General features: G+C 39.1%; 1 protein-coding gene across 2 annotated transcripts in view; it reads right to left on the bottom strand.

The window, feature by feature from the left end:
- Positions 1 to 20,090, bottom strand: part of DNAAF9 (dynein axonemal assembly factor 9) — a 127,637-nt gene that overhangs the window by 80,489 nt on the left and 27,058 nt on the right. For both annotated transcript variants that reach the window (XM_028118779.2, XM_028118780.2), the window contains exons 4-9: positions 19,266 to 19,390; positions 18,332 to 18,428; positions 17,350 to 17,456; positions 12,375 to 12,452; positions 4,160 to 4,258; positions 93 to 148 (exon numbers count right to left, since the gene is read on the bottom strand). In XM_028118779.2, coding sequence (XP_027974580.1) covers positions 93 to 148; positions 4,160 to 4,258; positions 12,375 to 12,452; positions 17,350 to 17,456; positions 18,332 to 18,428; positions 19,266 to 19,390 — 562 coding nt within the window. The remainder of the gene's footprint in view (positions 1 to 92; positions 149 to 4,159; positions 4,259 to 12,374; positions 12,453 to 17,349; positions 17,457 to 18,331; positions 18,429 to 19,265; positions 19,391 to 20,090) is intronic.

The raw sequence follows: 20,090 nt of genomic DNA, 5'->3' as shown, positions 1-20,090 counted from the left end.
ACCTTCTGGACTTAGATGCTCCCTCACAACCACCCCCCTCATCAATCCCATTTTCTCTATTACCATTCACCTTTCTTCCCCAAGAAACTTACCTGTTTTCAGTTATATGGCTGGAGATCATTCCATGACTGAAGTAACTTCTGAATGGCTAAAAAAGAAGCCAATATTGTATAAATTAAGATCATAATTTTATGAAACAATCACAAAAACCCCTCATTTATGTACATATGTGCATATGTAGGTGTTGTGTGTGTGTGTGTGAGAGAGAGAGATGTTTATAGATTATTGTAAGAACATGGAAGGACATATGTGGTATAAAGCAACATGAATTTTGGGGACAGGTAGCAAACAAAAAATAGCAAAAGAAATAAAGACAAAGGCTGCAAAAGAAAAAGGAAGGTAAAGAAAAGAAATTCTTGTTAAGTTTTATAATTTTTAATTATTGAAAGAAAACTGGACCAATCATCATCTATGGTCCAAGTTACTAATCATATAGGAATTTTTCCCTTCTATTAAAAATTTGTTTTTCTACATTTCTAATAAAGGAATATATATTAATTCTAACATACTGATTTATTTTTATAGTTATTTACTTATTTAAAATTTTATTTATTTATTTGAGAGAGCGAGAGAGAGCACACACAAGAGCAGGGGGAGGGGCAATGGGAGAGAGAGAAGCGGACTCACTGCTGAGCAGGGAGCCCAATGCGGGGCTTGATCCCAGGACCCTGAAATGATGACCTGAACCGAAGGCAGCCACTCAACCAAATGAACCACCCAGTCACCCCCTAACATACTAATTTAAAATCAGCATTGAGAAAGAATCCACAGAACTTATAAGTACACCGAAAGAAGTTTGCCAGGAAACCACAGAAGTACTTCTCTGCCTTGGTGTACAGTACTAGGCTACATACTAACCTAAAATTGATATGCAGGGGCTATGTCAAAAGGGTTCAAAATTCCAAAAGGCAATTTTAGTACATCTAAATAACATCTATTGTTCTCCCCCCACCCTGATTATATAATACATGCTTATTTTAGAATTTAATAAAAGCCGTCTACAATCTCTAATAACTGTTAACATTCTGGTATATTTTCTTCCTATTTTTTTTCTATGGTACATCCATAGTATATGATTGTACCAAAGCCTATTAAATAGTCCTCTATTCTTAGAAGTTGCTACTAACTCTTACATACTGTAATAAACAACTTTTCATAAATTTTATTTGTAGCTCTAATTATTTCCTTAAAGCAGATCTGGAAATGAAATTACAGGGTAAAAAGGCAGAATTATATTGCTAAACTGATTTTCAAAGAAGTTTTAACTGGGACACCTGGGTGGCTCAGATGGTTAAGCATCTGCCTTCAGCTCTGGTCATGATCCCAGGGTCCTGGGATTAAGTCCTATATTGGGCTCCTTGCTCAGGAGGGAGCCTGCTTCTCCCTCTGCTTGTGCACTCTCTCTGACAAATAAATAAAATCTTTAAAAAAAAGTTTTATCAATATACACTTCCACTTATGATACATGAGTGTGAATATCCTCATATTCACTGTCAATTAAATATCCATTTAGAAATATATTTGCCAAGTTGATAAATGAAAAATGGTATCTCTTGGGGTGCCTGGGTGGTTCAGTCATTAAGGGTCTGCCTTCGGCTCAGGTCATGATCCCAGGGTCCTCGGATTGACCCCTGCATCGGGCTCCCTGCTCGGCGGGAAGCCTGCTTCTCCTTTTCCCACTCCCCCTGCTGTGTTCCCTCTCTCTCTCTCTCTCTGTCAAATAAATAAATAAAATCTATAAAAAAAAGAAAGAAAAGTGGTATCTCATTGCTGTTTTATTATACATTCCTTTGATTTCTAATGAAGTAGAGTATTTCAGATATATTCAATGGCCATCTGGATTTCCCTTTGGTAATTAACTGTTTACTTACATCCTCTGGATGTTCATCAGTTGGAGTTTTGGTGTTCACAGATCTTACTCCACACAATGGAGTACTATGAATCATTAACAAAGGATGAGGAAAATCTCAATGAACTGACTTGGAGAAAGTTCGAGGATTTTTTTTTTTTAAGATTTTATTTATTTATTTGACAGAGAGAGACACAGTGAGAGAGGGAACACAAGCAGGGGGAGTGGGAGAGAGAGAAGCAGGCTTCCCATGGAGCAGGGAGCCTGATGCAGGGCTTGATCCCAGGACCCCAGGATCATGACCTGAGCCAAAGGCAGACACTCAATCACTGAGCCACCCAGGCACCCCTCGAGGATATATTCTTGTTGAGGGAAAAAAGCAAAGTGGAAGTGACTCATGTATCTTGCCCTTCAATGAAAGAAACAAGAGAAAATACACATGTGTCTGCTTATTTGTGCAAAAGAAAAAAACATAAATCAGAAATGAAAAGATTTGCTACCTATTATTAGTGGAGTTAAGTGGAAAATGGTGAAGAAAGGGAGGGAATGAGAAGGGGGTGGTAGGAATGAAGGAGTGACATACAGTTCACAGAATATACCGTTTCGAGTATCTTTCACTCTTGGAACCACAGTAATGAGAGAAGAAAAAAGAATCCAGAAAACTGAAAAGGGCATCAGTGAGATGTGGAACTACTTCAAGTGGCTTGATAACAGAGGTAATTACAATCTCTGAGAAAAGGGTGGACAAAAAAAATATCTGAACAAATAATGGCCAAAAACTTTCCAAACTTGATGAAAACTATAAATCCGCAGATCCAAAAAGCTTAACAAAAGCCAAGCACAAGAAATATGAAGAAACTACTCAAAGCTAGTAATAAAAGAGAAAATCTTAAAAGCTGCTAGGGGGATAAAAAAAGACTAGCTACATACAGAGGAACAAAGATAAAGAATAAATATTAAGATGAACATTAAAGATAAAGAGGAGATGGGGCACCTGGGTGACTCAGTTGTTAAGCATCTGCCTTTGGCTCGGGTCATCCTGGGGTCCTGGGATCAAGTCCCGCATCGGGCTCCCTGCCCCATGGGAAACCTGCTTCTCCCTCTCCCACTCCCCCTGCTTGTGTTCCCTCTCTCACTGTCTTCTCTCTCTGTCAAATAAATAAATAAAATCTTAAAAAAAAAAAAAAGATAGAGAGGAGAACCCTCACAAACAATGCAAGGGAGAAGACAGTGGAAGAGCATCTTCCAGGTACTGAAAGGAAAAAACTGTCAACCAAGAATTCTATACATGGCAAAAATGTCTTTCAAAAATGAAGGTGAAATAAATATATTTTTTCAGACATATGAAAGCTGGAAGAACTCATCATCAGAAGATTTGCACCATGAAGAATATTAATGGACACTCTTCAGGGAGATGGAAATCATACTAAATGGAAATCTGGATCTACACAAAGGAATGAAGAGCATCGAGAACAGTAACTACATGAGTAAATACATAAAATTTTCAAAATTAAATTATTTTAAAAAAGGATTAAAAAGGATTAAAACAAGATTAAAAAGAGAATTAAAAAAGGAAATTGACTGCTCAAACAAAAATAACAGCAATGTATTAGTGAGGTTTATAACATGTAAAGGTGAAATGCATTAACAGCAAAGATCAACACCAACTCCAAAGTCAGGAGTCACTGCAGCACAGGAGAGCTAAGGACTGGCAGTGCAAGCCCAAGGCAGACTCAAGTGTAAGCTCAAGATTGCTCTTTTGATCCTCCCAGCTGACTAACTTTGGGGACTGTCCTATGCCCTGCTTCTTGATTTAGATACCTCAGTTTACTCATGGAGTGAGTCTTACACTGAATCTAGTAACTTCACCATGGTTTACCTGGAAAGAAAGCTTACCTAGGGGTTCAACTGAGGAAAGGAGTGCTACTCACATGTGGAGAATTATTTCTAGGCCTATTAACTAGTGCCCAGTAGAATTCCTTGCTGACAGAGGTATCACCACACTCTAAAATGAGTATCTTTCTTGTATAGAAGCTGGCACAGAAAACAAAAAACAACTTCTTTATAGAGGTTCATAGGTTGGCATGGGGGCTAAAAACTTCTTTACAGCACACAACAAAGCTTAAGAAAATAATAACCAAAACATATTAAGATTGGTAGTTTTGTATTCTGAAATAATTAACAAAACTAAACAGAAACAATAAATAAGTTAATCAATTTTTTTTTCTCTTTGACCCTTTCCTTACATACCTCACCCGCCTGAGATTCAGAAAGTTCCAGCAGGAAAGGAATTTCTGTATCAAAATTAGCAAAGAAGCTAGTCCACTGATGTTCAAAAGCCACCAAATCCTAGAAGAAAATGAAAAGGATAATGCATTTGGTCATACTGAGAGGTACTGCAGAAAACCAGAATCATGAAACTGCATCAGATATCAAAATACCAGACCATTTAAATATATTTTAAAAGTTAATAGCGGGGTGCCTGGGTGGCTCAGTCGTTAAGCGTCTGCCTTCGGCTCAGGTCATGGTCCCCGGGGTCCTGGGATCGAGCCCCGCATCGGGCTCCCTGCTCTGCGGGAAGCCTGCTTCTCCCTCTCCCACTCCCCCTGCTTATGTTCCTGCTCTCGCTCTCTCTCTGTCAAATGAATAAAAAAAAAAAGATTTTATTTATTTGACAGAGAGAGACAGCTAGAGAGGGAGAGCATAGATCCAGCCAGTCAGTTTTTTATTTATTTATTCTCTCCCAGTCAATACACAAGTACCCAGACCTATGGGCTCTGTGTTACCCATGTACTGACTCTACTTCTGGCCCTAGGCATAAAGCACAATGGACTTCTCTTGGGAATACTTAGTGTAAACAACATTCTTACTAATGGCTCTGCTGCTTGCTGCCCAGGTGACCTATATTTTACTTTATTTACAGATAGTTACAGATGTGTATGTGTATACATATCTAAAATTATTTTCAGTCATCATGTAGGTGAAAGTGCTGATATTGTTTTCTATATATGTTTTATATATAATGTGAGATAAAAAAATCAGGTATGTCTGCACACACACACACACACACACACACACACACACACGGAGAGAGACAGACACACAGAGAATTTGCTAGCTCTACCCACTGAAAAGATCTAGAAACAATGACCAAACCAACACCAGTGAGCATTCCTAGCACCTAGATTGTTGTGTTGAAATATCATTCCCCACTCACAGAAACCAGAACTTATTAGAGAAATGACTGATTCCAGATCTGGGACAGGAAATGTATAAGATAATCCAGGAATATCTTGTCATAGTATATGGCAAAGAAGTTATCAAGGACTATCATGATTGTGTTAAAACAATTTGTGACCAACTTGAAGTATGCCACCGCCCAAAGACGGAACAATGTGAACATTAGTAAAGATGATAGCTCCAATGGACAGAAACATCAAATATGTTTAAATCTATGAGTTCAGAATGAGACAAATTAAAAAGAACTGGTTACTTTTGGAGAATGGCTGGGAACCAACTTTACTTTTAAAATTGATATATAAAAGCAAGAGTTCAATTATCTTGCTTTTCCCACATGGACTCTACCACTGCATAACCAAATAGCAAGTTGAATATTTCTCTTCAGAGAATATAAATGAAGAAGGAATTACAAAATTGGAATACTACCATTTTACAATGGTGATTAAAGAATCTAATTAATGAATTAAAGATCTAAGGGTTGCATATCAATGTTCACAAAATAAAAAGTATCAATGAGATATATGTACACCCTCTCAGAAGTAGTTTTCCCTCCCAAAATCAACCAGAACACTGACCAAAACTCTAGATTCAACTACCAATAGTAAGGAAATACAGAACACACGAGAAAATGTTAAACTACATGATAGGAATGCGATCAACAAATCCCAATGAGGACAATATAAGACAAATGATCTGGTTTCCCTAATAAATAGATAGTGAGGGGTGGGGACAAAGAGATGGAGGGGGAACCTATAGATTAAGAGAAACCTACATACATGCACACATGTGTGCACACACAGGCAAAGTTAAACTAGGTTTTTCTGGAAGTAAATTTTGATGAAAAAGTTGCAAAGAAAAGGGGGTCACTGCCATAGAATTCACGATAGTGTTATTCTTGGGGGAGTAGGAAAGAGGTGATGGGTTTGGCAAAAAGCACTCAGATTGCTTCTGGGGTGGCAAGACTCTGTTACTTTGCTTTATAATGACTCATTAAGCTATATATTAGTTATATGCTCTTTTCTGAGTCTGTGTTAATAAAAACTTTTTAAAAACAGATGCACAAGTAATACATTATTCACTACAGAAAACTCAGAAAATATAGAACAAAAATCAGTTAACATTTTGGAAAATATTCTCATTCTATTTTTACAGATGTATCTTATACACAAAGACACACATAAATATGTGCATACTTGTAACTGGTAACCTACAATTATCTGGGTCAGACTGCCCTGCCATATCACCTCTGTGCCATGGCCCAGTAAACCAGACCTTCTGAGTTTGGGATCCTGACCTGCTGCTATCGGGTCCAATCAGTGCCCCTGATCCAGGATCCAAGATAGTCTATGTGTTTTGGGGAATATAGGAAAAAAGATGGGGCACTCCGTCCCAAAAAATTCCCTGAGGATGTGTCAGTACTAATTACAGAATAAGGTAGAATCAATCATTAAATACTGCTTTCAGTTCCACGCTATGAGTGAAATGAAAGATTCGATGAATTCTCATACCAAAAATAACTAGCATTATATATGAAATGTCCATATAAATACACACATATACACATACACAGTCTTAAAACATCCTAACATCCTTGCATTTCTCTATGCCCACTTTATAGATAAGGAGACTGAGGTACTGAAGAGTAAAGCGACCTGCTTGAGGATGGAATACTAAAGAGCAGATATATTTATATCTAGGTGAGAGATACCCAGAGCCTGTGTTTTTTCCACCAGGCACACTATTCTCCAACTTTTCCCTATTATAAATGGTGCACTTGCAGAAATAGATACTGTGTATGTAGGTGGAACTGGTCAGTTGCATCTGATGATGAAGGGAAAGTTTATCTGCACAGACTCTTTGAGGCCAAATTCAGAAGACAAGCCCAGATAAATATCAAGGTCAGATAAGCAGTAAAGGTCTGAAAACCCCAAGAACCATGCCAGTCTGCCTTGGTTCTTGGCTGGTAGGGAAGGATACCGAACTTTAGACAGAATTCTTGGCCCGAGGCTGGTATCCAGCTCTCTGGTGGCTCAAAGTCCATATCCATGGCACCACAGGCAAGTTGAGTTGGCTTAAGGACTAGGCAAAGGGAAAGCAGGCATGTTTGAGCAGTTGCTCTCAATGTTCAAAAGGAGATGATTCTGGGGCTTTCTGTGTATTTCTGGGGCTTTCAGACAGGTTCCTTCCCTGTGGCTAGAATGTTCATATCCCCTCCTCTTCTGGAAAATCTCTGATCACCACACAAGACTCCTTTGGGAAGCAATCCTGAGCAATTCCAGGCAGAGTTATTTTCCTTACCTTCTATGTTCCACTGCAACTATAGCAGTTACTAAAGTATACTGCTATTACTGGTCTAAAAGCTCATTAAACAGTGTGAGTGGGGGCCAGGTCTACCTATTTCTGCGACTTTAGTATAAGCATAGTATCCAAGAAATACCAGGGATCAAGGACTACGGATTTGTTGAAGAAACCAACAAGCAGGGGTGCCTGGGTAGCTCAGTCGGTTGAGCATCTGATTCTTGATTTCAGCTCAGGTCATGATTTCAGGGTTGTGAGATCAAGCCCTGTGTCAGGCTCTGCGCTGAGCGTGGAGCCTGCTTAAGATTCTCTCCCTCTCCCTCTGCCCCTACCTCCCACTCATGCCCTCTCTCTCGCAAAAAACCCCAAAGGCACTATACTGACTGACAAGGGTAGAAAAAGGATCAATTTCAGTATTTAAAAGTATTTTTTTTTAAAGATTTTATTTATTTATTAGAGAGAGAGAATGAGAGATAGAGAGCACAAGAGGGAAGAGGGTCAGAGGGAGAAGCAGACACCCCGCCGAGCAGGGAGCCCGACGTGGGACTCGATCCCGGGACTCCAGGATCATGACCTGAGCCGAAGGCAGTCGCTTAACCAACTGAGCCACCCAGGCGCCCTATTTAAAAGTATTTTTAAGAATTACATAATGCAATAAAAATGGGAAAATGAAAATAAAATAAAATAAATGACCAATAAGACTACCACTGGAGGGGTGCCTGGGTGGCTCAGTTGTTAAGTGTCTGCCTTCGGCTCAGGTCATGACCCCAGGGTCCTGGGATAGAGCCCCACGTCGGGCTCCCTGCTCAGTGGGAAGCCTGCTTCTCCCTCTCCCACTCCCACTCCCCCTTCTTGTGTTCCCTCTCTCGCTGTCAAATAAATAAATAAAAATCTTAAAAAAAAAAAGACTATCACTGGAGTTTCTAAGACATAGAAACACAAATTGTTTTACAAAGATGGAAATAATACCTTTTACTTTGCCAAACATATTTTGAACTTCTCTATCAAATCCAATTCTAAAACATGATTTTAAATGACAGTATAATGGGCCACCGAATAGATTTATTTAATCTAATTCCTACTGTTGGACATTCACTTTGTCTTCAATTTTTATTAACAGTTTTTATAAACAATTCTTCAGTGAACATCCTTCACTGGCATCTTTAATTATTTTCTTGAGATAAATTACTAGACTGAAATTGCTGGACAGGGATGCCAAATGTTCCCTCCAGACAGGCATTTCACCTATTCCACTGAAGGACTCACTCTTACTCTTTGGCAACTGGCAACTCTACTCTCAGCCTTTAACAAATTTCTAGCATTTTAGTAGATGAAAAAGTAGCACCTCCTTGTAGTTTAATTAGTGTATCTGTGAGTATGGGCGCAGTTCATCTATAAGGAGTAGTTCATGGAAAAAATTACCAATAAAATAAAAAAATAATACTTCTGAGAGGAGTCTGCACTCTCCCTCCATGAGATCTGAGCAGGAAGCATGGAGCTGTAGGTTCTCTGGCCATCAAAGAACCGCCAGCAGTGACTGGCCAGTGGGAATTAAAGCCTAGATGTCAATTCTGGCTTAAGACTACAAGTCTTGGCAAAGGGGAAAGAGATGTGAGCAGAAAAAGTATTTGGATGGTGGACAGAAAAGAGGGTTTTAGAGAAGTTTGGAGGCTACAAAACAGCTCAGAGAAGGGAGAAGAAAATAAGGCAGATTTTTAAAAAGTAATATGGGTATAAACCGCTCACTTTTCAGTAATTTTTCTAGAGATACAAATAAAGACTAGAACTGCATTTTAAATACATTTGGTTGCTGGATTCGAATTTTATTAAGAACATTTGTAGACTCACCGCAAGAGATCCCTGCATAAATTTGTGGTCATTTTTATACATGTTTATGGTAATTTTTATCCTATGTGGGGTTCAATGAGCTTCATGGATTTGTGGACTGATTTATTTCATCAGCTTGGAAAGTTCTTGGACATTACCAACTCAGATTTCCTGCTGCATTTTCTCTCTACTTTCCTTCTGGGACTCCAACCATACTATGTTAGATCATTTGACATTGTTTGGCAGATACTTGATGCTCTGTTTTATTCCCCTTGGTCTTTTTTTCTTGGTCCTTCAGTTTAAAAACTTCCTTTGACCTATCTTCAAGTTCACAGAACTTCTCTTCATTTGTATCTAACCTGCTGTTAAGACAATCTAATAAATTTTTCATTTTAGGTATAGTATTTTTCATTTCTAACATTTCCATTTGGTTCTTTTTATAGTTTTCAGGTCTCTGCTAAAATTCTTTAGCATTTTTATTAGTTATTTGAAGTTTTCCGTTAGTTAATTCCAATATCTGGATCTAATCCTCTTGACTGTTTTTTTTTTTTTAAGACTTTATTTTTAAGTAATCTCTACACTCAACGTGGGGCTTGAACTCACAACCCTGAGATCAAGAGCTGCAAGCTCTACCAACTATGCCAGCAAGGTGCCTCCCTATTGACTGTTTCTTTTTTGTTTCTTTTTTTAAGATTTTATTTATTTATTTGACACAGAGAGACACAGCGAAAGAAGGAACACAAGCAGGGGGAGTGGGAGAGGGAGAAGCAGGCTTCCTGCTGAGCAGGGAGCCCGATGCAGGGCTCGATCCCAGAACCCTGGGATCAGGACCTGAGCCGAAGGCAGACGCTCAACTGACTGAGCCACCCAGACATGCCTGACTGTTTCTTAATAACAAAATTTTCTTGCTTCATATCTTCTACTAATTTTTTTTATCATATGCCAGACATTTTGTTATTAAAGTTTTTACTGAAAAACTGAAGTACATAATATTTACCTCTAGAAAAGTGTACCCTTTCTTTTATCAGGCCATTAAAGTAGGGATCTAAGTAATTCTTTTTTTTTTTTAAGATTTTATTTATTTATTTGACAGAGAGAGACACAGCGAGAGAGGGAACACAAGCAGGGGGAGTGGGAGAGGGAGAAGCAGGCTTCCCGCTGAGCAGAGAGCCTGATGCGGGGCTTGATCTCAGGACCCTGGGATCATGACCTGAGCCAAAGGCAGACGCTTAACAACTGAGCCACCCAGGCGCCCGGGATCTAAGTAATTCTGATCTGTAATTGATCTCGGTCTAGGTCTCACTGCATTTGTTAATCTTAATCACTAAATTAAAATATTTTGAGGGTAGGGACTAAACTTCAGTCGATTTTGCTCATGGGAAGTCAGAAAACCAGGAAGGGCCTGGTCTACAGCCCATGGTGATTACCACTATTGCTTCTTCAGCTATAAGATGTCATTGTTGGCTGAGGTGCAATTAAAAATGTCCTTCTGAGTGGTCCCTCTTAACTGACTCCAGAGATGCTTGCAATGTTCTTAAAACTACAGTGCTATGTTTAGCCTCCATGTGTGATGTATAGCATCCTCACATTCAGGGTACTGCATGCAAGTGGGGTATGGGTCTCAGACACTTGTAGGAACTCCTAAACTACTTACCTCTCTTCTTTCTTTGTGGTTAAATTTTCTTTATCATTTTTGCATTCTTATGCTATAAATTTTTGCATGTTCACTTTTTTCCATAATTAGATTAGCCATGGATTAATGATGATGATTAGGTTTTTGCAAAGTACAAAAAATTCAGGGTTTACTTTTCTTTTGTATACCTAATTAGAAATGTTTAAACAGAATGGATGTTCAATTTTATCAAATGCCTTTTAGGCATCTATGGAGTCATCGCAAATGGTTCCAAGGAGAAAAACTAGTACAGTGATTACGTTAATAGATTTCTTTATACTAAACTAAATATTGCACCCTTATTAAGCTCTACTTCATCAGAGAATATTCTAAAATGATACTGGATTCTACTTGCTAATATTTTACTTAAAATACAGGCACTAAAGGGGCGCCTGGGTGGCTCAGTAGGTTAAGCATCAGCCTTCAGCTCAGATCATGATCCCGGGGTCCTGGGATCAAGCCCCATATTGGGTTCCCTACTCAGTGAGGAGTCTGCTTCTCCCTCTCCCTCTGCCCCTCTTCCCCTCCACTAGTGCTCTGTTTCTCACTTCCACTCTCTCAAATAAATAAATAAATCTTAAAAAAAAACCCAAAAAAACAGGCAGTAACATTGACAAGTGAGACTGGTCTGTAGTTTCCATTTTTGTTACTTTTGTTGGGTTTTAATATCATAACTAACTTAATTAAAAGGCTACACACTATTCTTTTTCCATGCATATCTAGCCATGGCCACTGAGAGACACTGCTGAGCTGCTTAATCACAGCATCTGTTCCTGTAGCCTCAGTTTTATCTGTTGCTCCTTACTGGAAATTGCTCCACCCAACTTTATGCTTTCTTCCCAGTTCAGATATTAATGCCTGACACTCTAATGCAGCAGTCAACAAGTTATGGCTTGTGAGCAGGCCACATATTTTTGTAAATAAAGTTTCCTTGGAACACACAGACACACGCATCCATTTAAGCATTGTCCATGGTTGCTCTCAGGCTACAATGGTACCGCTGAGTACTTCTAACATAGTTCTAACAGAGACGGAGGGCATACAAAGCCTATGTTTGCTGACCTCTGCTCTAATTCTTGATTCTTTTAAGCCAAACCCCATTTTTTTAATCATTTCTTCTCAGGGAAAAAGTGCAGAAAGACAGCGTCTGTATTGTTTTCCTGAAGTCCAGCCCAACAGAATGTTTTTAGGTGGAAACATCAACCCTGGTAGGCAGCCTTGGTCTCACCTCAGGTGAGGTTTCCTCAGAGCGAAAGAGGCACTATCACTTTTCCAGGTCTCCTTCTACCCCCGAGGAGTTCAAGATAACAATCAGGGAAGAAACCATTCAAACAAAAATATATCTTGCATTTCTTCAAGTTAAATACCGTTAGTGGATAACTGAGCTGGCTGTAATATTTAAACGTTAAATACAATTTGGCTTCTTACTTCTGAAAGCAAACTCTCCAGAGACATAGGATCCATCTTGCTGTAGACATTCCATAGACTCAAACTCACATCCTGCAACTGCAACGTAAGGGTAAAAACATTGAAATAAATGAGTCAATATCACTGACAACCAAAAGTATCATAAATGACTATTTTGGTGAAAACTCAGTGATTAGAATAAATCAAAATTTTATCAATTATATTAGAACCAATACATATTAATAAATGCAGTCCCATTCAAGGAAGCTCTCTTTACAGAAACTTTGGTACATCTTTTGAATACCCTTCTGAGGGCTCTACTCAACGCCCTTTGAATTATGTGTTTTTTTCAGTCTAACTGGTGGGAACAGCTACTGTTCCCAGCCCTTAGCATGTATCAGGCACTGTTCTTGATTACTTTTCAGTTTGTTTTTTTTTTAACTCTGCCCTTGGCAGTTACCTGACACATGAATGCACTGATACTCTTTTGAATACTTGGGATGGGGGAAGGGTAGGGGAATCTTGGCAGATCTTTGGAGTTCTCTCTGGGCACTTTCCTTTTTAGCACTCTAGCTGCCCTGCTCTCACCAGACTCTCTACTGTATCTTCTCAACTTAGGAAATACACTGGGATTCACCTGGGTACCCCCTCCCTGTGCCATGGGCCTGGAAATTTTCTCAAAGTAGTAAACTAATGCAATCATATGGCTGACTTTGTCTATTTCTCTCAGGGAATCAATATTTTTCATTATCTGATGTCTACTGTCTTGAAAACCATTGCTTCACATATTTTGTTTTTTGTTTTTTCTTTTGGTTTGGCTAGGTTGAATTGTTTTGGGAAGAAGAGAAATCTGGTTCCTATTGTCTTAAGTAGGTGACTTATTTTTTTCTTCCTGGAAGAAATGTGATATTCTTATAGATAGACTTAAGGCTTTTTCCTTCCCATTTATACTTGGTAAGTCATTTAATTTAAAAGTTTTTATTCTTTTTATCACTGAAAATGTTTATTCTTTTTAAAAAATTTCCTCCCTTCTGATATCTCTGCTCTATCTTTCTGTAACTCTTCCTTGTTGGATATCAGACGTCTTGGATCAGTTCTCTATGTCTTTTAACTCTTCTCTCGTATTTTCTATCTCCTTGATTTTTTAATTTTATATTTTTAGAGAATTTCCTAACTTTACCTCCCAAACCTTCTATTATCAATCACAATTTCCCAGAGCTCTTATTTTCTTTTTTTTAGTTATTTTTATTTTATTTTGAGCTCTTATTTTCTTTATGTTAATTTATCACCCCATAACACTTGTTCTATGGTCACCAAATCTTACTTGTCTGGGCATCCTAATGAGAGTTTTGTGCTTTAAGTTTTGCTCTATATCTTAATTACCTTTGGGTCTTATCCAATCCATCTTTTTTTTTTTTTTAATCTCGATCTTTTCAAGTTACAGGTATTTAATCAAATGTCTGGTGATCTTTGGTTGCTTGTTTTTACTTCCAAATGGAAAGGCTAATTGGAAGTTTTATGCTTTCAGCAGAGCTTGTCAACTACTAGAAAGGTTTTTTAGGGAGAGCAGACAGGCAAGAGGCAGTTATTCAGGTTCTCTACTCCCTTATGTTCTGAATTCCAAAAGACTGAGTTAATATATTTGGCTCCTTCCTCTGTATTCTGGAACAGCTTTTCAAACATAAACTGATTTGATTTTTTTGAAGGTGCTGAATCTGATTTCTAATTTTATTTTTATTTTTTAAACATTTTATTTATTTATTTAATTGACACAGAGAGAGAGAGACAGCGTGAAAGGGAACACAAGCAGGGGGACTGGCAGAGGGAGAAGCAGGCTTCCAACTGAGCAGGGAACCCGATGCAGGGCTCGATCCCAGGACCCTGGGATCATGACCTGAGGTGAAGGCAGTCACTTAACCAACTGAGCCACCCAGGTGCCCCGATTTCTAATTTTAAATGCAAACTTTAATTTTACTAATAATTTTGAGACTTATATTTCCTTATTCATCTATCTCCCTTTTTAATTTTGTGTGCTCTACCTACCATTTCTTTTTTTACAAAATCCATTCTTAAAAGGAACAAAAGAGATATTTTTCTCATTTTTTATTCTATTTCCTGGAGAAAATCTTTTTAAAAAGAATGCTGATCTATCTCTGCATCTAATATGCTATCGTTTCTTTCTTATATTTTGTTGAATCTTTTCATAAGTCTTATTCCACCTTTCAATATAAAGATCTTATGTTTGTCCATAAAAAAGTAAATGAATGCTTGCTCTATGGTTACTCTCATTATTCAGAAGTTTGCTACTAGAATTCTCTCCTTGAGGAGGTAGTTGATGTAAATTTACATTACTAGGTGACAGTTCCAGCAGCTAGAGAGTTAAGAAGGAGGAAGCTGGAGGCAGGGAAAGCCCTATCAGAGGAACTTCCCTACGCTGCTTCCCAGGAAGAGTTCTCTATACCTGTAATTCAGTTTGGCCCAGCCTAAATGCCAAGTAAAAGCTTATGTGGGTCTGGCTTCCTTTCTCATGCTGGCACCTAGTACATCTGGGTGTACAAAGCCTCCTCTGGGTTAATGACTTTCTTCTGGGTATAGACATACAATAAGACGGAATTTTTAAAAATTAAATTTTAAGTGTCTGTAGTTCTTCTCTTGGCCTTCAAAAGACTCAACAGTCTTTCTGGCTCAGGCAGTTATCAGGCTTTTGGTGTGTGACTCAGAGTGGAGTACTGTTCCATACCCTAAAGGCTGGTAAGGAAGGGAACGGAGGTGGGGGGAGAATGAGAGGGAGACAAAAGGAAAGTATTTGAGAGAATGACAATTAGCAGCTACAAAGAAAGGCAGGATCTAGAGAAAGGGATCTTGAGAGAAGACTTATAGTAGCCTCACTATATTATGTGTGCAGTTTCCTCCTATTGCCCACTCCACCCCATTAAACACTACCCTACAGGAAAGATCTACATTATCTTGTAAAGGTTTTTTGGAAGGGATTTTGTTGGGGCACCTGGCTAGCTCAGTCAGTAGAGCGTGAGGTTCTTGACCTCAGGGTCATAAGTTCAAGCCCTACGCTAGGTGTGGAGCCTACTTAAAGAAAGGAAGGGCATTTTGTTCCTTTTGGATGTGTCTGCACAGTGTAATGCACCTTAAGGCAGGACTCAGAAGGCCTGCCTCATCTGGTTTGTATGAACCCTGCAGCCTCCTAGTGTACTACCTTTTTTTTTTTTAAAAGATTTTATTTATTTATTTCACAGAGAGAGAGAGTGGCAGACAGAGGGCAGAGGGAGAGTGAGAAGCAGGCTCCCCACTGAGCAGGAAGCCCAATGTGGGGCTTGATCCCAGGACCCTGGGATCATGACCTGAGCCAAAGGCAGACGCTTAACCGACTGAGTCACTCAGGCACCCCCCCTTTTTTTTTAAGTAGTCTCCACACCTAGCACAGAGCCTAGTGTGGAGCCCAATGTGGGGCTTGAACTCAAGACCCTGAGATTAAGACCTGAGCTGAGATCAAGAGCTGAGCTGAGATCAAAAGTCGAATGCTTAACTGACTGAGCCCAGGCGCCCTATGCCCCTATTCTTCTAAATTAGAGAGCAATGAGGCGCCTGGGTGGCTCAGTTGGTTGAATGCCTGATTCTTGGTTTTGGATCAGGTTGTGATCTCATGGGTGGTAAGATGGAAACCTGCGTCAGACTCCACACTCAGCAGGGAGTCTCCTCCCCCACCACTCGTGCTTGCTTACTCTCTCTCTCTCTCTCTCTCTCTTAAATAAATAAATAAATAAATTAGAGAGCATTACTTCCTAGCAGGGGCAGCTCCCACAGCCTTGTTGAAGTTCTGCTACTTATAGTCAACGTGAGAATACTATAGTTTTGGAGGAGGAAAAGTGGAGACCAAGTGGTGTGCTTCTCTTCAACCCTACATCCCATGTTCCTTCCACATTACAGGGTTTACCAGCAAGAATCCATTTACTTCCTAGGGACACTGCTACTTCTTGGAAGGAGGGATAGTAATTAGCCCTGGGCCATGCTTCCTACTCTATGCCTAATAGTATGTTCCCATTTTGAGCATGTCAATGCTCATTCCCTGTTTCTGTGCTGGGGGCAGGTCATCTCACTGGGAGATGCCTATGGTGATGCTGCTAAGCTACCAGGCCATCCTCCTTAATATGCACTCTGGGTGACCCCCTCTACCAGACTCATTCATAAATTCACTTAACAAATATTTATGAGTGATCTCCTAGATAGAAGGAATATTGAAATAAAAGATACTGTCTGTAACACAAAAGATAACCCTTTTATTTCTATAGTATACTGTACTTATACAAAATTCTGCACGTCCTTTTCATTGCTCTTGAATAGTTCTCAAATTATATGAATTTCTTTTTATTTATTTGACAGAGAGACACAGCGAGAGAGGGAACACAGCAGGGGGAGAGGGAGAAGCAGGCTTCCCGCCGAGCAGGGAGCCCGATGTGGGACTCGATCCCAGGACCCTGAGATCATGACCTGAGCCAAAGACAGACGCTTAACAACTGAGCCACCCAGGCATCCCGCAAATTATATGAATTTCTAAGATACAAACAACAACAATGAAACGACTGTTTTTGTTCTCAAGGAGCTTTCGATCCAGAGACCAAGGGTGGGTGGGTACATGAGTAGGGGTGTGTGAAAAATGTATAACATAGGACAAAGAAACCTATAAGAGGAATCAGCTTAGTCTACAGGAGTAGACTGGAAGAACAATGGACTCAGAATGGGGAAAAGAGAGAAAGGAGGACAGAGAGAAACTCCTAGAAGAAAGGACACAGGAGTCTAGTTTAGGGACTAGCTTTGCACAGCATCTATTTTACATTTCAAGTTTTTTAACTTGCTCCATGCTCTTGAGAGATCACTGCTAGCTTTTCAGAGTGTTATAACGATGCACACTCACGCTGTGGGGGCCCTTCATAAAGACAGCAAGTGGCAGACAAAAGCCAGGCATACTGCTTTTCACACATACCTCATATTTCATGGTAAAAAATCCATCCCCTCCAATGCCCTCAAGTGCAAAGGCCTGTACAATTGGCCATTTCTCTACTACAAACATATCAAATATCTGCAAGTGACCTAGAGGAATCAAATAAAACAACATGTATCAAATAACCATCCTGGATATAACAGTCTAAACCTGATCTAATGTGGTTAGACATGCATCATCTCTCTCAAATTCACCATGGCCACATTTAGCAAAATAAAAGTGAAACAGATAAAATGGTTAGATATTAAAACTAGAAATACAAAATGAAAGTCAAAGAAAATTCAAACCATAACAAGTTACATAAATTCAGATTTCTCTATAGTATACTTTCACATTCTGGTTTCCTAAGTGAGCAAGTAAGTTAGTAAATAAATAGTGGCCTATTACATCTGACTTGCATCACTTAGTAGATATAATTATTAACAGACCCAAACTTGGCCCTTCCCCCTTAAGAAACATAGCCAATCAACTTCCTCAAGGGAAAATTACCAAATCAAAAATTTTCCTTTCGTATAGCAATAGTTCTAATACGCAAAGTTTTTAAAAAATAAGATATAACCACGGCTAAACTTGTGGATTATTTTCCTTTATTTTTACACATCATTTTTGAGCCTCACTGTCAGATTTTTAGCAGCTGCCTGAATTACTATTTGTTACCAAGAGGCTCCACAGCTATACTCTTCACACAATTAAGTGGCACAGCTAGATGGCAACTGTGGTAAATCCCTTATCAGTTTTTCTATCTGACTAGATGGCCTGCTGTGTTGTTATAGAAATTTCAGTTATGAGTAACCAGCTTTCACAGAAAAATTCCCAAATTTCATTCTGCTTGATTCTCTGCCTTTAGTGAAAATAAATCAATGGGTTTCCCAGCTGAATGCCTCCAATGGAAGGAGCATCAGAAATGCTGGCTTCACACATCATCCAAGCAAGGTTCTAATATGGCTTGCTGTCAGATACCCACCTTGGGAGCTGTAAGGAATGCCAATTCTACTACAGTCTCGAACCATGTCCACAAAGCTGGCAATTTTAAATTCTTCTGCAGCTTCCTCATCTTCATACTGAAGAGGAAAATTGAGAGGAAAACAGGCTCTAAGGAGACATCATGCAAAATCCCCTATTTTCTTGGTATTTTATCAGAGTTATCTCAAATGACATTTATAGAGGACTGCACCCAAGAGGGTGTTTCCAAAGCCAACTTCTTATGTTTCCTGGTCAGATACCTGAATGCAAGAGATAAAACCTGCCTCAAAAATTCCCCAAAAGCTCACATGGAAAGAAGGGTTCTTCCCATTTTGTTCAAGGGTCAACTATATATTAGTATTTTTTACGATTCTATTTTATTTTTTTTTGTTGGATTATAAGTCTGTTGTGTTATTTTAGTGATCGCTTAGGATTTATAGTAAACACCTTTAACTTAAAAAAAAGAAAAGAAAGGTTTTTTACCCATATTAGGTCACCATTTCCATGAAACCCTAAGTCTCAAATCCTAATATGATTTCCAGCCAAACCCTTGAAAAGAACCCAAAAGGAAACAAATACCAAAAAATCCAAACATGGAAATGTTACAAAAGCTTATCAAACTCTCCTGAGGCAGTCCATTGCACTCATCCAAGAGAATGGGTGCAGGCTGGTAATAAGGAGGACAGGAAGCTAGGGTCACAAGCCTACGACTAGGTCCCAATTTGAAGAGTTCCTTTTGTCTGTCAAGTAAACAATTTATCTATAAGGTAGCCTCATAATGAATTATGAAAAGTTCCACTAAAACAAATAGCTTTTTTTGTGTAATACATCCTGCAATTTGATTTTTTTAAGGGGCCTCCTGTTCTAGATGTATACTTTTCTGAAAGAGTATCCTTAGAACGTCTCTAAGTGCCTATTCTATCTTCTCTCCTTACCTCATTTTCAGTCATGCAGTGGAAATGCAGATTTCTCCAATGTGCCACATAAGGTAAGAGATAGCGATAGTTTATAGGATTACAGTACAGGTGAACACTATCTGATTTAATCAATATAATTACATCTGTAAGGAAAACAAAATTAAATCACAACATTGTCAAAGTCATTTCCTTTACACATTTTCTGCTCACATAATGAATAATACCATTAAAGCTATTTCAGAGACAATGTAACAAAACTCTAAACTGAAAGTTCTTTATAACTAGGCAATGTGCCTCAAAGGGACTGTGTACTCACATGTGGACAGCAAGGATTTTCTAGTTCCCATGCAATGCTCCCACCACTGTGGCCCTCTGGTTACTACAATGCTCGCACAGAGTAAGTCAAAAGAACCGCTTTCGGGATGTTCTGCTTCTCAAAGTTCAACACCGTCAAATCTGTGGTACCAGACTTAGCTGTGTACTTTGCTACAGAGATAAATACCAAATGGAAACTCCATAGTCTAAAGCCACCTTAATTTCCTAAAGGAAATATCAAATATAGCCAGTGACGGTTCTTCTGCAGACACCAGTGTCTAAAGCTCTTGGCTGTTGACTCAAGGCAACCATGGGCCTGAGGACATCACTGTTCAGCTCTGGGAAGGGTTACTATGTAGGGGGTGAACTCTGTACACAGGAAAGGCTGGGAGGAAGGAAGCAGAGGCAAGTGGACAAGGTTTCTATAAATAGATCAGCAGCTCACAGACTTAAGGAAGAACATGGATGTCGGTGGGTCAAATAAATAAAACAATCCCAAGGGTACAAATAAACCTAGGTAAGGTAACA

Source organism: Eumetopias jubatus, unplaced genomic scaffold (genome assembly GCF_037043125.1).
Source record: "Eumetopias jubatus isolate StellerSeaLion01/CBP00866 unplaced genomic scaffold, mEumJub1_p1.0 scaffold_9, whole genome shotgun sequence".
Lineage (NCBI taxonomy): Eukaryota > Metazoa > Chordata > Mammalia > Carnivora > Otariidae > Eumetopias > Eumetopias jubatus.
The sequence above is the reverse complement of the archived record's forward strand: the minus strand, read 5'-3'. Positions and strand labels throughout refer to the sequence as shown.